The 14,893-nt window shown below is 32.1% G+C and overlaps 2 protein-coding genes across 5 annotated transcripts; one reads left to right on the forward strand and one right to left on the reverse strand.

The window, feature by feature from the left end:
* Positions 1-1,580: 1,580 nt before the first annotated feature.
* LOC18050604 (ribonuclease H2 subunit B) lies at positions 1,581-6,578 on the reverse strand. The gene is made up of 11 exons (XM_006448450.2): positions 6,477-6,578; positions 5,987-6,048; positions 5,571-5,630; positions 5,299-5,400; positions 4,916-4,992; positions 4,551-4,674; positions 3,943-4,007; positions 3,320-3,389; positions 2,297-2,372; positions 2,061-2,154; positions 1,581-1,987 (listed from the first exon to the last, which is right to left on the reverse strand). The coding sequence occupies exons 2-11, from the start codon at positions 6,033-6,035 to the stop codon at positions 1,853-1,855; spliced, it is 852 nt and encodes a 283-aa protein (XP_006448513.1). The 5' UTR covers positions 6,036-6,048; positions 6,477-6,578; the 3' UTR covers positions 1,581-1,852.
* Positions 6,579-10,961: 4,383 nt separating this feature from the next.
* On the forward strand, positions 10,962-13,697 carry LOC18050605 (LOB domain-containing protein 6). Of its 4 annotated transcripts, XR_002907160.1 has the most exons (4): positions 11,645-11,810; positions 11,938-12,619; positions 13,357-13,480; positions 13,557-13,697. XR_002907160.1 is itself a non-coding variant. In XM_024191197.1 (3 exons), exon 2 carries the CDS (start codon positions 11,948-11,950, stop codon positions 12,617-12,619), a length of 672 nt encoding a protein of 223 aa, XP_024046965.1. In that variant the 5' UTR covers positions 10,962-11,074; positions 11,938-11,947; the 3' UTR covers positions 13,357-13,697. The 4 variants fall into 4 exon arrangements, 3 of the variants coding, with proteins under 3 accessions (XP_024046965.1, XP_024046966.1, XP_006448514.1); XM_024191197.1 differs by lacking the exon at positions 11,645-11,810 and adding an exon at positions 10,962-11,074 and having other exon boundaries at positions 13,357-13,697; XM_024191198.1 differs by lacking the exon at positions 11,645-11,810 and adding an exon at positions 10,962-11,070 and having other exon boundaries at positions 13,357-13,697.
* The last annotated feature ends 1,196 nt before the right edge of the window (positions 13,698-14,893 follow it).

Consider the following 14,893-nt stretch of genomic DNA (forward strand, 5'->3'; position numbering starts at 1 on the left):
CTCATCTTTTCAACAAAACACAGACACTGTCATGCTAAAATGGCTTCAATTTCACAGCACAAGATTCAATTACAGCTTACTGAAGTTTAAATGCTTTCCCAAGTCAACTATCCTCGCTCCTAAGTCAATGCATAGCAAGAGCAAGAGCTTTCACTTTACATATGATAAGCGAATTAACAATAAATGATTTCTGCAAACTAAACATGCATCACATCACAAAAAATCAAAATCAATTGAAGAAAATAGAAATTGAAAGTAGCGAAGGTACCGCTAATGGTCGAGGTTGAGAGGTCAAGCTGGCGTACTCAAAGCGGCGATTTTTAGCCGTTATGTGGCCGGAGTAGGGACTGTTTGTCGGTTTCGCAGAGAGAGGGAGAAACCAGAAGAGACTGTGTAATATTTTATTCATATATTATATTAAGGGAAAACAATATCTTTGTTTTTTGTTGCTAATAAATTTCGACTTATTTTTGCAACAGTGGGCCTTTTTTTTTGGTTTAATTTTCTAAAAACCATAATTGTGGTTTAAATTTATGATGATCAACCCGTTTTTGAAAAATCGTCGTTGGGGTCATTACTTTAGAAAATAGTCACAAATTTTGTTCTATTCCTCAAACACCGCTGATCTTGTTCTAGTTTTACAGAAGCAGTGAAATCAATTCTCTAATTGCATTTTAAAAGATTCATAAGTGTTTGGTAATGTTTTTCAAATGGTTTGTTTTTTCAAAACTTTTTTTGAAAAAAAAAAAAAATGTTATTTTGAAAAAGTTATTTTTTAAGATCCGTAAACTGAAGACATGACTGGAAGTACTGTTTGGTGTTACAAGTAATTTTATTAGAACTCAAAACAACGACAAGTTCCTGTTATTTGTTTTACAAAAGTGTTATTATCCTTTATGGGTATGTATCACAAAATAACAAATCATTATAGGAATTATTAAAAAGCAACACTTTATTATATTAACTCTTGAAAAATAATATTTTATTATATTTCAATTGACTTATTAGTTTATTTATAAAATACCAACTTCACCCTTAATAAATTACATATAAAATTATATATATATATATAAATTAATGTCATGTGAATTCATAATTTTGCTTTATTCTGTGAGCGAACAACATATCATTACTGCTTAAATTTACAATGATAATATTGCTCCTATAATTAAACTGTTGCATGATCAATTGTACATTGATAGAAATGATAAACTGTTATTTAAAAATAGTTAATGTCGTAAAATGTTAGTATTCAATAATTCCTGTAAGCATTTGTTATTTTGCAATACTCATCAACTGAAAGGACAATAACCCCAAAACTTAATTACAAATTTAGTTTCGCTTGATGAAACTACAATTTTACCCAAACAACAGTAGCGTCACATAATTGTTAGGCTAACCCCAATAACAAAAGTATAATAAATTGTTATTTTTAAAATTATAATGTAACAATGTTTCCTTTCATTAATTCGTATAGTAATTTTATTATTTCACAATAATTAGAGTACTGAAAAAAGAATAATAACCCTTTACAAAATAAGTGAAATAATTATTTTAACAAGTATAATTTATGACAAAAGCTCGTTTGAAAAATGATTGTTGTTTTTCACTTTCGTCATTGTCACGATAGTAAATTTCTTCTCCAGTGATTTGTGAGGACGAGACTAAATACCATAACTGTGCCATGATAGAATGGATATACGTGGGCCCAATAGATATATGATGAATATTGGTTGGCCTCTTACCGTACAATGCATATCAATAATTTAAAAAAAAAAAAACAAAAACAAAAATAAGACACCAATGATCTTTCAGATTCTCTAATCTACTACAGCCCCTCTGCTTCTAGTTTCTATGGTGGCATTCGGCTTCCTCTTCTTGAGGCCCTGGAGAACATTTCCTTGATGTTTCGAGATTCTGTCTCCGGTTTTGCCATTTTTGTTTCCTTCCCAGTTCTGTTTGTCTTCCTGTCACTTTTCCTCCTTTCCTGTTAAATAACAACCAGTCAATCCACACTATCCACAATAATCTTTTTTTCAGCTGCGGAAACTTAGCTTTACCTGTAAGAGATTAGAAGACCCTACATTACTTTCCAGAGAACTTGGGAACACCTCAATGTATGGTGCTTTTCCGGTCTCCTTAGGTAGATCTAAACTGCAAACACATTCGGTAAATGGAAATTAATTACAGGATCAGAAAAGAGAGCATTCCTAAACTTTGTTGTTTGATTTGCAATCCTTCCTAAATAGATATCATCTCAATCAGAATGGAGAAGTTTATTCATTAGCGGCAATACTTCAAATGTTTACACAAAAGCTTCAACCAAGACTCATCCTTCACGTACTCTCCTAGTATTGAAACAGCATTGGCTACTGCAATGATAAAAAGCAAGATGTTAATAAAGAAGACATAAAGTCACCCATGATATTGAATCACTAATTCAATTTCAAGCCAAACTATTGCAATCAACATTTTTATCAGAAATGTAACAGTGCATGTGTAAGTATGAATATTACGATTGAGTTGGTAATATTAGTGGCCCTTGACGCAGAATAACAATGCACGCACATGTATGGATAAAACCCAAAGAAATGACAATCCTACAGAAAATTAGAATTGATTTTATGTGTGCATCAACAGGTACATAAGCATCGATTCTAATACCTCTATGTGGTAACAGCTGTGTGAATCTAATTAATGTGGAGTGATTTTAACTCCCACTTATGTACAGGCAGAGTAAACAACTTAACTAAATGCACCTCTCATGCGGATTAGAATTTAAACAAAAGGTAGATAAACTATCATAGAAATAGAACAAGTCTACCATGTCTAGTTCAATATCTCCTAATGTAATGTGATTCCTGGGAGAGAGTCTCTCTCTCTCTTTCTCTCTCTATTCTTATTTTTGACATACAAGAATCCCTCAACATGTGCACTGGGTTTGAGACTGGGAACTAAAGTAAGATCATGTAACGATCAGTAAAGAAATCAGTCAACATAGTATCCTAAATCAATGGCTATTAGGGAATTTGAACTTCTGACCTTTTGGTGAGAAACCAAGGGTCACACCCTTAGACTCACCCTTCAATCAAGTTCATCAACCCACTCTTAGGATGAAAAAAGTTCATGACTTTGTGGCAGTTCAAATTATATCAAGTTGGATACGTGGATCATCAGATGTTGATTCATACAAAAGCAATGATCATGCCAACTATTCTTTTATAGCCAATTAAGATGATGCAAATGAGTGGCCATGATAGAGAGTCAGAGATAACAAGTTCATCAAAACAAGTGATAAAAATTTCTGCTTAAAACTAACAAGTGTCCTTTTCATCTTGAGCAGCGTAGTTCTGGTCCAACACCGAAAGAGTCTGTTTCAAGACACATACCTGTAATTCCAAAAACCCAACACATGACAAACTATAGAAGATCTCTACACTACTTAGACAAAAAATGTAAGATATCATATGGTTTTGGCTCATATGTCAAGTTCCATACTGATTCTCACAGAAAAGGGGGAAAAAAAAGTTATTAAGTCATGCAAAGTGGACAAGTTGGACCAGTCAATTTTCCTCGTCTCAATACCTGTTCTCTTTTGTTATCAGAGGATTGCATCAGAAATCAAGATAAAGTAAGCAAAATTCTTTCGCAATTTTTTATTTTCTTTCAAGAAAAAAATTGAGAAACTAAGCAAACTTGAAATGATAGAACCAATTTTTGTACCACAAATAGGGCTTTGATGCACAAATAATGATTGGGAAATTTTACAGTAAAATCCAACAAAAAGGGATGGTTATTCAAAAATGTCACGCTTCTTGTTAAAGCTTAAACAATAATATTGTTGGGCTCCTACTTCTCAGTTTGAAGTTAAATTAATGTCTTAAATAGCTATTTGTGGCATCCAGAAGCATCAAAATTATGTTTAAACAGTAGAGGACAGACCTTGCAGTATAACCAAGCTAAAACCTTCAAGTCATCAAGCCTAAAGAACTTTGATGATCCAATTTCTGTAGAAAGTCAAAGAAAGAAGGTAGAAGAAAGAAAATATCCTCAGAAAAAAAAAATAGCAAAGTTTTTTCTTTTAACATGAAGCTCAAAATTGTATTAACAATGATAGTCAAAGGACAACAATTTCGAACTTTTGATGGTATCTGGGGATAACTAATTATAAGCAGTCAAGCCTTGCACAGGGAAATCATTATTGACTCAGTATATATATATACTTGATTGCTCCAACACACTTTTATATCTTCCTAAGGAAATGTCATCGATTTTCTCTATGGAAGCATTTTCAATTGCTTCGTCTAGAATATATTCTGAGCAAGAGTGATCAGAAATCAAGTCCAATACCTCCTACACCGAATTCACAGGTACAATTAGAATGCTGAAGTATGCATTTTTCTTATCATGATAAGCATGAGATGATATTCTCCAGCAATGAGTTAACCAAAGAAGAAAATCTTTAATTGTGAGAGGTTATGCTTTACTTAGTATATTTTACTATGCTTTTCATCATGATCTATGATTGTAAAATACAAATTGCTTGTTACCTTTAACTTCACAAACTACTTGCATACAGTTCTCAGCAAGAGGTAATAAATATTGATATCCAGGGTAGCCATCAATGAAAATTATCTCATCTAATTGTCTGAATTTCCCGGGATCCTCACCCTTCTGTGATTATCAAAGTCACTCAATCATCATAAAGAAGAGATGATGATAATTGAACTAAAAGAGAGGCTGACAAATAATTTCAATGTGTTTAAATGTGAAATAGATAAACAGAAAAGCCAAGTGGATCTAGAAGCTAAGTTGTACAGTCTTCTAGTTGCAAGTGCTGCCACCAGATACTTTTGAATGCATGGAGTTGCTGCTGATCTCAATAGTGAACATGAAGTGCAAGTAGTGATTGTACCTTCAGTCTAGCTTCTTCAAAAATTGGCAACATTATGAAAACAGGGTCTATTGGGGTAGCAGCATATATGCTGCCATCTGCACTAAAGTAAATAAATGATAAGGGAAAGAAAAAGAGGAAAACAAACAGAAAGCAAATGAAATTGACTACCACAATTTAAGTGGAAAACCGAAATTTGGTACAAGTACAATTGACCAGGACTCACATATCAATAGCAAAACCCATACACTTGTATATCCATCTCATTATTGAATAAAAAAATAAAAACAGAGAGAAATCTATCTTACAGCATAAATACATACATAATTGACTATACTACAAGCATGCATTTTAAGAGTCTATAAACAATCAAGTCGTGCACTTTCTTTAATTATCTTAATTACCTTCACAAACATAATTCCCCAGAAACCAAGACTTGTATGATTGCTTCAGCCAGTTAAGTTCTTGAAGGACCCCATCAACAAGGAGGTAGCAGGTCTTCTGACCTGTAAAATAGGTGAAACTTTTCAAGAAAGTTGAACAACTTCTATAATAAATGCCATGCAGTATTATCAGCAGCTTTAACTTTTGAAAATTATTTTGCCTCAACACAAGACTGGTATTCCAAAAAGGGTCAGGTTAAATTAAAAAAAAAAAAGAATATTCCCAATATTACCTGATTTTGGATGGCAGAGTGATAGCAAACGTCCACCACTACTTCCAGTTGCACTCGAATCTTTGACAATAAGAACAAAACTATAAGCACAGGGATTAAAGGAAAATGTCTCAGATATAAAAATGAAGAAGGAAGAGAAAAAAGAGGAGGCCACAAGGATAACTCAATTTTAGGTAAAGAAGTAGGTAGATTTTGGGGTACAATATAAATTTTTGGGTGTTGCTGCTGGTTTTTTATAGCTTTTATTGCTCTTGTGTGTAAACCACTACACAATTGTAATCAACAAAAAAATTGAGCTACCAGCAAGATGGAAAAATTTTGCAGACAAGCTAACACAGTTTATATCCAAGTCGAAAAAATAAAGAAAAAAACTAAGGAAATTATAAATTGCATAAAGATAATAAGACAGCAAATACCAGGTGCAATGAGAAGACGAGTTCCCTCAACATCTTTGCACCAAGCCATTCAGACAATTTTCCTAACAAGAAGCCACAAATGATAACAATTAGGGACTCGGGCCATGATTCCTCGGTAACCGCACAGCCTCGTGCTATATGCGACATAATAACTAATGAGAAGTGGAAAATAATTTTTAAATTAAAAAAGGGGGAGATCTTTAAACAGAGACCAAGAAGAACAAAGAAAGAAAGAGTTGCGCTTTCCAATGTAGAAGTTTCAATTACGGCTGAAAGAAGTTTAAATACAACTTGAAATCGATTGTTTCCAAATTCAACAAATTACTGTAGAGCATAGCCGAGCTCTCACTTGACAGATGATTGATTAATGAACTAATTTCAAAGAAGAATGAATTGACAGTAAAAGCTTTAAGTAAACTAAACAAACTTCACTTTACAATAAACAATCAAAAGCAATGAAAGAATATAGAAAGAACAGAAAATGAGTTACCTCTGGTGGTCGAGATTGACAGTCAACACCGCCGGTGCCGGTGGTAGATAACACTGAAGAGAATAATAGTCCGGAAAGCAGAAAAGACGTGGGAGGGAAACCAAACTAAAAGAAATTGCCAATGCTCTTATTATATCCGTCGCGCGGAGCATAAATCATTCGCTTGAAGATGGGCTTTTTTTAGAGGGACTGGCCCAATGTTTGAAGATTCAAAGACCAAAGTTGCAAGATGTTGAAATTTATAAAAGAGTTGAACTATTGACATATTTTAGGTAAAGCTATTTTAACCCCTGAATTATTTATTAAACTCACTTTTAAGATATTATTAAATTAAATTAAAATTATGGACATTAAAATATAGTAAAAAAATAGAATTTTTTATTTTTGAACCAATCTTTACATTCAATATTACATTTAAATGAGGCTATTTATATTCTGAAATTGCTCTCAACACTCTAATTTTAATAAAATTTTATTACAAAAATGCTCATCATGTGAATTACTATAAATGATAATTTATTACAAGTCAATGTTATGTAATTACTTTAAATCCCCATGTAGCACGCTCATTATTCATTGTATGTAATTCTCATGTTTTAAACCTTAAAACATTTTTTTTCCAATATCTTAATCAATACTTAGATGAATAATGATGAACTCAATTTACTAAACTCACTTTTGAAAAGAATTTTTTCTTATTAAAATATTATTAAATTAAATTACAACTATGAACACTAAAATATAGTGAAAAAAAAACAAAAAATTTTATTCTTTGAATTCATCTTTACATTCAATATTATATTTGGGTGAGGCTATATATTCACATTCTAAAATTACTCTCAACTCTCTAGTTTTAATAAAATTTTATTACAAAAATATTCATCATGTGAATTACTATAAAGGACAATTTATTATAAGTTAATGTTATATAATTACTTTAAACACCCATATAGTGCAATTACATTATTCAATGTACATAATTCTTATACTTTAAACCTTAAAACTTTTGCTTCCAACATCTTAATCAATAATAAATCAATATTTCTATCTTTTATTTTTCCAAAAAATAAAATTTTCACTCATTACTTTTTATTTTTTTCATAAACTAAGTAAAGAAAAGTATTGTAAGCATTTTTTATTTTTTTTTGCTTTGACCTCTTTTTTCTCCTCCTCCTCCTTCTCCTCCTTTTCTTAAATATATATTCAATATTTCTTATTATTATTTTCTCACTGCAAGTTATTTTGAGTGCAAAATTTAATATTAAACATAAATAAACAAAAATAATAATAACTAAAGTTTTGTTATATAATTTGTTTACAACTTGACTTGATTATATTCTTGTAAAAATTTATCAAATCTCTTGAAATTGGGTGTATTGAATAATTTTATTGGTGTTTTAAGTAAATAAATTTAAATTAATTTAAATAGTTTGAGTAAGATTTTTTAGAATTTTAAAGAGTATACAAAGTAACACTTAAATTTTTTAAATTAATATATGAGTGTATAAAGTAATGGAGTGTTCAAATTCCCACAATTCTTATTTACATGGTGAAATGCAAATAGCACGTTCAAATGTTAAGGAATTGGAGAGCTGCTACTGGAGATGATACATGTGAATTCAACATAAAAAAATAATAAAAATAAAATGAAAATAATGTTTGCTATCTTAGAAGAGGAAAAAGAATATGAAATACGATTAGAATGAGGCGGCCACTAGTTAAATTATTTCACCATAACTATATAGAAGATAGAGCAGTCGGAATGGAGGCTGAAAGCAAGTAAGGATAACTCTTTCAACAATGTTAAAATGCACTAACAAAAAAAGGAAAAATAAAAAATTCATCACAAATACGTACCTGTTAAAGAAATCCCATGTTATCTTTGTTGCGATTGAAATATTTGGAAATAACACTCAAAATCAAACCTAAAAAGTGAATATTTTGGATTCTCTCTTTCTATTTTTAGGGGTAGAACAAAGAAATCTTACTTCTATTGTTGATAAAGCTAAGCTAGCCGGTTGGAAAGGAAGGCTTTTACACTGGTTGCTCTGTTTCCTTAAGTCAACTAGAATACAGCAAGGAAAGGAAAGGAAAGGGGGGCAACGATCTTGCTGATGGCTAGCAGATCGAAGTGCTAAAAAAATCAATTCAGAGGGACATTGTTTTCTGGGAGAACCGAATGGAATGTCAAAGTTGTATAACAAAAAAAAAACCATAATACAAATAAATTACACGCACAACTATTTCATTAAGAAATTAATTAAATCTTGTAGTAATATTTACATATACTTTTTTCCATACATAACTTTCTATAGTTTAATTTTGCACATTTCATTTCTGCTCCAAAAAAACTAATAGAAAATATCATTAATGTTTGGTGTAAAATATTTGAACAATATATAAATTGTCGGTTAAATAAATCTAAACATCTTTTAAGGGTTTATAAATGAATTTAATAAGTTTAATTAGTTAAAAGTCATTATTGTACAAACATGGTTTATGGTGCTCCTCACCCTATATTATAGGGGATATTCCCCTTGAATTTAGGTGGGTTTGTTAAGTACAATTTAGAATTTCAAAATTTAAGTGTGATTTTATTTAGTAAATGGTTAAGTGAGTAGTTTGATTATAATAACCTCACTCGTATCTTTAATAAAGCTTATAAAATTCTTATGAACACAAATAATAACCCACTTATATTTTCTCTTTCTTCGATCTATTTGATTTGCACAGCTATGATTTTCCTCTCTCTCTACTTTCAATCTACACAATTGGTTTACGCAAACTTAAAACATTTTTTTTCCTTTTCTTTATTTTTCATGTTGATTAATTTGATTGTTGGGAAGCTTCTTTTTTTTTTTTTTTCCTAGTTTTGCTGAAAGAAAAAGTTTGAAGAGAATAGTAGAGCTATTAAGACTGCTTTTAACTTCGTAGATAGAGAAAATTTAAAGACAAGAATAGAGATATTAAGAATGTTAAAAAAAGTTTGAATTTTAAGAAAATTTTGCAGGGTGCCAATAGTCAAACCCATTATACAATGACTTGTCTGCCTACCTTAAACGGCAATAATCCAATTTTTTAATCTCAATTTCTTTCTTTTTATTTTCAATCATTTTTCAATTTCAATTCCAATAAGTTATCCGCGTTTTCTCTTAATCTTTATTAACACTACAATAATCTGAAAACTAATACTTGATATTATTAATATAGGATATCATTCTTCGTTTTCTGTTAGGCCATCTTAATTTATTTAATTGGCTGTAAGTTCAGGGCAATGCTTCATTTGTTTCCCTCCATCATCAATATTAATTAAGTGGCGTAAGAAATGTTAATATGGATTAGAGTAGAGGACATAAAAATTTAATTTAGTTACTTTTATGTGTTTAATCTGAATATAAAGCTAAATTAGTTTATCATTTTCATTTTTTTTTAAGTGCAACTAAATTCATGAGAATTTATTTTTCTTGGAAAAAAAAATGCATCAATGAAACAATTATTAATAAAAGTGACATACTTGTAACATTTATTATTTTATTGTCACGCTGTGTATTCGTATTTGATATTTTAATTCAATCTATGCTATTATCGTATGAATTTAAATTTCAATTAGACAAACTTAATAGAATTCAAATTTATACGATATGGTGTAATCATAAAGAGTAGAGAAATCAAAGTGAATATTTAATTATTCTTAAAAGCATTTGATTGGAATTTGGGGCAAATAAATAGAGGTGTCGTTTTACTCGGTAGTAACATCATTAGTTGGTAGGGTAGGGGGACAGATGCACACAACCTGAAAGCCTAATAACCCTCTAAAAAGATAAAAAGGAAAGAGAAAAGAAGATACAAGTAAATAGTAATGCTCTCAAATGCACAGAGAAATAGGAGGAAAGGTCTTGTCACAACGATCCAACATGCTCCAATTCCAAATCTCTATCTCTGATGATTCTGAATCTGAGAGTAATAATAATAATTACAAACAAACAAACAAACAAAACAGCTAGCTAAAGAGAGGAGAAATCAATGGAGATTGTGAGCCCCAGCCCTAGCTTCCCCCCAACACCCCACACCCCAAAACCCAAGCCACCCCACCTCACCCCAAAACAATTACATAACACTCATTGCTTCGTTTTCTTCACTCACTCTCTATTATACCTCTCTGTGCCTTTTTACCTTTGCTTTCTCCGCGTTTCCTTAGCCTCTGCTTCTGGGGGCCAAAACTTTCTTTTATTTATTTGTATCTCCCTAAACCTTAGCTGCTGCTGCTGCTGCTGCTGCTGCTGCTGCTACTCAATATCATCATCTTTATATGCATGTTCCACGCCATTTGTTTTCCGGCGAACATCTAGAACACTTCATTTTTGCATGAATTCTATCGAATATCTTCTATTATTATTACTTATTTGATAATCCCAATTACCCCCGTAAAAAGAGAAGGCTCTCATCATCGTATTCACATTCTCAAGTACCCAAAAGAAAAGAAAGATCATTCATTTCTTTTCTCTTTTCAAAACCTAGCTCCGATCCACAAGGCCTTTCACTCATAGAACCGAGGAAAGCTGCAGGCCCGCACGTACGTCGACGACTTCTACGAGCGAGTACCTTTTTTTTTTTTTACCCATCTCTTTTTGTTTATTTTATTTTGTTAAACTTCCGAGACAAAAAGAATAAGAAATATCTTTCTTTTTTTCTTGTGTGTGTGTATATATACATTCTCTTCATCCCAAGAGTCAGTTCCAAAGACTTTTCATTCAACCATATTTGCTTCTTCTCCACACCTTCTATCATAGTATATATTTATTAGCTACGAGAGTTCATCCCAAGATTTAGAAGGGAAAAAAAAAAAAAATGAAAAGAGCCTCGTTTTGCAGGAAAATGTAGAGAGTGTGCGTGTGTATAAATTTTATACAAATATTTTATAGTGTATGAAATTCAAGCCAGATGTGCTGTACCAAACCCTTTCCGTGGAAATTAGAAAACAAAATTCCACCTCACGAGATCCAATCCCACGAAACCGCCCCCCCTTCTTTTTGCTTCCTGACTTCCCTTCTAGTCACAGTAATCAGTCGCCAAGACCGTGGCCGCGTTTTAGAGTCTCCAATTATCCCTTCTCCTCTTGACAAAATTAATAATAAGTTTCTGATTTGATTTTGTTGCGTATACTTTTCTTTTCTTTTCTTTTCCTATAGTATATAGTATCGGAGGGAGAAGTATATATGCAATTTCCAAAAGTAAGAAATTAACAAGATTTGGTTTTGATTCTTTAGAACCCCATTTTGGATCAAGAATCAGAAGAGAAATATATCAGTAATTATAAGCCAGATTCTCGCACGGGTATCGTTTCCAATTTTATCTTATTATTTTTATAAAAAAAAAATTCTACCCTAAACCTAGCTTCTGACATCTGCTTATGCTAGTGCCATATTGTCGTATTTTTAATCAATTAATTTTCAATTTGCAGATTAGAATAAATGGCTTCGTCGTCATCGAATTCGAATTCACCATGTGCGGCGTGTAAATTACTAAGGAGAAAGTGTCAGCCGGAGTGCGTGTTCGCTCCGTACTTCCCACCGGACCAGCCTCAGAAATTTGCCAACGTCCACAAAGTGTTCGGAGCAAGCAACGTCACCAAGTTACTCAACGAATTGCAGCCGTCGCAGAGAGAGGACGCAGTGAATTCGCTCGCCTACGAGGCCGAGATGCGTCTGCGGGACCCGGTCTACGGCTGCGTGGGAGTCATATCCTTTCTCCAGCACAGGCTCCGCCAGCTCCAAATGGATCTCAGCTGCGCTAAATCCGAGCTCTCCAAGTATCAAAACCTGGGACACGCTGGCCTCATCGCGGCCGCTCATCACCACCACCACCACCAGAACATGGGGATGAATCTCATTGGTGGCGCCGGAGGGGGAGGCAGAGACCATCACTTCCATCACCATTTCTTTCCAAGGGATCATCATCCTAATAATAATCATAATCATAATCAGCACCACCAGATGATCAGGGGTTTCGATGCTGCTGCTGCTGCTAATGGTAACAATTATGATGCAACACTTCTCGCTTCTGGCATTGGCCAGTTCACTCAGTTTCAGCAACCTAGAGCTGCCGCTGGTGATGACCGCCGTAGTACCATCGATCCCTCTTAGGTAAATTGGCTGGTTTCTCTCTCTCTCTCTCTCTCTCTCTCTCTCTCATTTTTGGTCGTCGTTGATATTATTATTATTATTTCCAATTCATTATTCAAACTAGGGTTTCAAATAATATAGATGGTATCAGGACATCAGCACTGTATCTTTTCAAGATAATTACATAATCGCTTAATGCAAATTACTTGTAACCATAACTAATATAGCCATGAGTGTTTTTTTTTTTTTTTTCCTTTTAACTTTTATGAATGGAATTAATGTACGAGGGCAAAAGTTCGAGTCTCATAGATTTGATTTCTCCTCTCATAAAATGTGAGTAAAATATATATATATATATATATATATATATTAGCGATGTGAACAGATTTTGATTGGTCTTGGTAGACTTGGTGAGCTGGGTAATCATCTCAGAAAAAGATAAAATAAAATAAAAAAGATGTGGACACAATTCCCAGTGTTGACCAAAAGGACTGAAGTGTTGAGCGTAAAAAGAGAAATGGGGTGTAAAAAATTGTCCCAGTCGAAACTGCATAGCAATCGCATAGGGTCAGTCAGTGTCCTAATTCCACACTTTTTTTCTCATGATACAGCCTGCAATGCGCACGGTTGTTTTTGAGTGTGACTCAGCCATTCCAATTTTGACGCCATATCGCTGATCAGAATCATATCTTTAAGTTTTTTATAAACTCCTATTATTAACATATTCTCATCTTCTTCTATCTTCTTGTGGAGTGCAGGGTTTGAGCTATGAAGGATAATATCACTGTGGGATTTGGAGAGAAAGACGGAATGGCATTATTGTCGTTTACTTGAATACCCCTTTCTCTAGACAATTTTGTGATGTCTAAGATAATTACTTATGTATGTCTCATTGCTTAAATCTCCTTTTTTCTCTCGTATCGACTCTCTTTATATTCATCTTGTTATTTGCATGTAGTCACGATCTTGACAAAGATATGGACGTACTCTTCCAGACTTCTACAGTAACACTATTTGTTCGTGGGGTTTTGTATACCTCTTAAAATGTGCCATGGCAGGCACGGTGCCCTTTATATTTGTTTCCACTCGTTTGAACTTTTCTCCCTTTAAACAGTTAATTTAACTATGTTTTTTATTTGCTAATTTGATGTAGTGTGTACAATAGTGAATAGCAGCTTATGGATATTTAGCATCGAATCCATGTCTATGTGATAATCATCATCCGAGATAGTTAATTTAACTCTTCGACTTGAGTGCTCAAACTAAAGAGGTTAGCCTTCTATACGAAAACTGAAGACCCCACATAATAGTTTTGGATGCCCTACTGCCCCAAGTATAAATTTGCCAATCATTCTTTTGTCATGCAAATATGTAAATTTAGTTTTGTATTCTCAACATATAATTCAGAAAAAAGAAATGCATGCTATTCATTCCCCTTGCTAGCTAGCTAAAGCAAGAAGCATATATATATATATACATACATACATATATTGAATGATTTGAAATTTGATTTTTGTTTTCAAATAGCTTCTCTCCCACAACTCCAAAGGCTATAAAAAATGGTTACATTAGACTTCGATCAGTGAATTAACTTTCCATCCCATTCAACATTTAGGTGTTGTCTGAAGTCTAAATTTAACTTTTTTTCATACATTTATTTATTTTAGATTATTTTTTTAATTTATTGCTTATTGTCAAACAATTTTATCTAAATAGAAAAAGTATAAAAAAAATTCGCTTTCATTTGAAGTCTAAATGAAAAATTTTAATTTTAAATCTGAAAAATACCCTTAACAATTCACGTATTTCCAATATTATGTATAAATGTAATATTTTTGTATTATTCTTGAAGTTATTTTTTTAATTGCTTTAAATTTTTATTCACATGATAACATTAACTAAACTGAAATATTAAACATTTAAATTATGTCAATTGTAATGAATCAAAAATAAAATAACAGTGTTGACTTTATAATAAAAGTTTATGTTATAATTACATCTTTTATTACAAAATTAAATTAAGATCAACAATAATAGTATTTTTTTTAATGCTACCAAACTAATCAACCTGTGAAAATTATAAATTGTGAAGAACAAATATATGCTCCACTTAAAATGATATTTATGTCAAACTATTAGTTTTTAAAATTTTCTCTTCAGATGTTGAAAAATAAAAAACAAACATGTCATTCAAACATTTTCATTCAGACTTATTCATACTTCAGCTAAAAAAACAAATACAATCTCAGTGATGAAATGAGAGTAGAAAGGGTAATATATGTAAAGAGTAATACA

The sequence above is a fragment of the Citrus clementina genome, unplaced genomic scaffold (assembly GCF_000493195.1).
Source record: "Citrus clementina cultivar Clemenules unplaced genomic scaffold, Citrus_clementina_v1.0 scaffold_2, whole genome shotgun sequence".
NCBI lineage: Eukaryota > Viridiplantae > Streptophyta > Magnoliopsida > Sapindales > Rutaceae > Citrus > Citrus x clementina.

Coding starts and splice junctions, on each gene's coding strand:
- LOC18050604 (XM_006448450.2), bottom strand. CDS start 6,035: ATGGCTTGGTGCAAAGATGTTGAGGGAACTCGTCTTCTCATTGCACCT. Junction 2,155..2,296: donor CTTTTGTGTAAACATTTGAA/GTATTGCCGCTA, acceptor ATGTGTTTGCAG/TTTAGATCTACCTAAGGAGA. Junction 1,988..2,060: donor GGTCTTCTAATCTCTTACAG/GTAAAGCTAAGT, acceptor GTTATTTAACAG/GAAAGGAGGAAAAGTGACAG.
- LOC18050605 (XM_024191197.1), top strand. CDS start 11,948: ATGGCTTCGTCGTCATCGAATTCGAATTCACCATGTGCGGCGTGTAAA.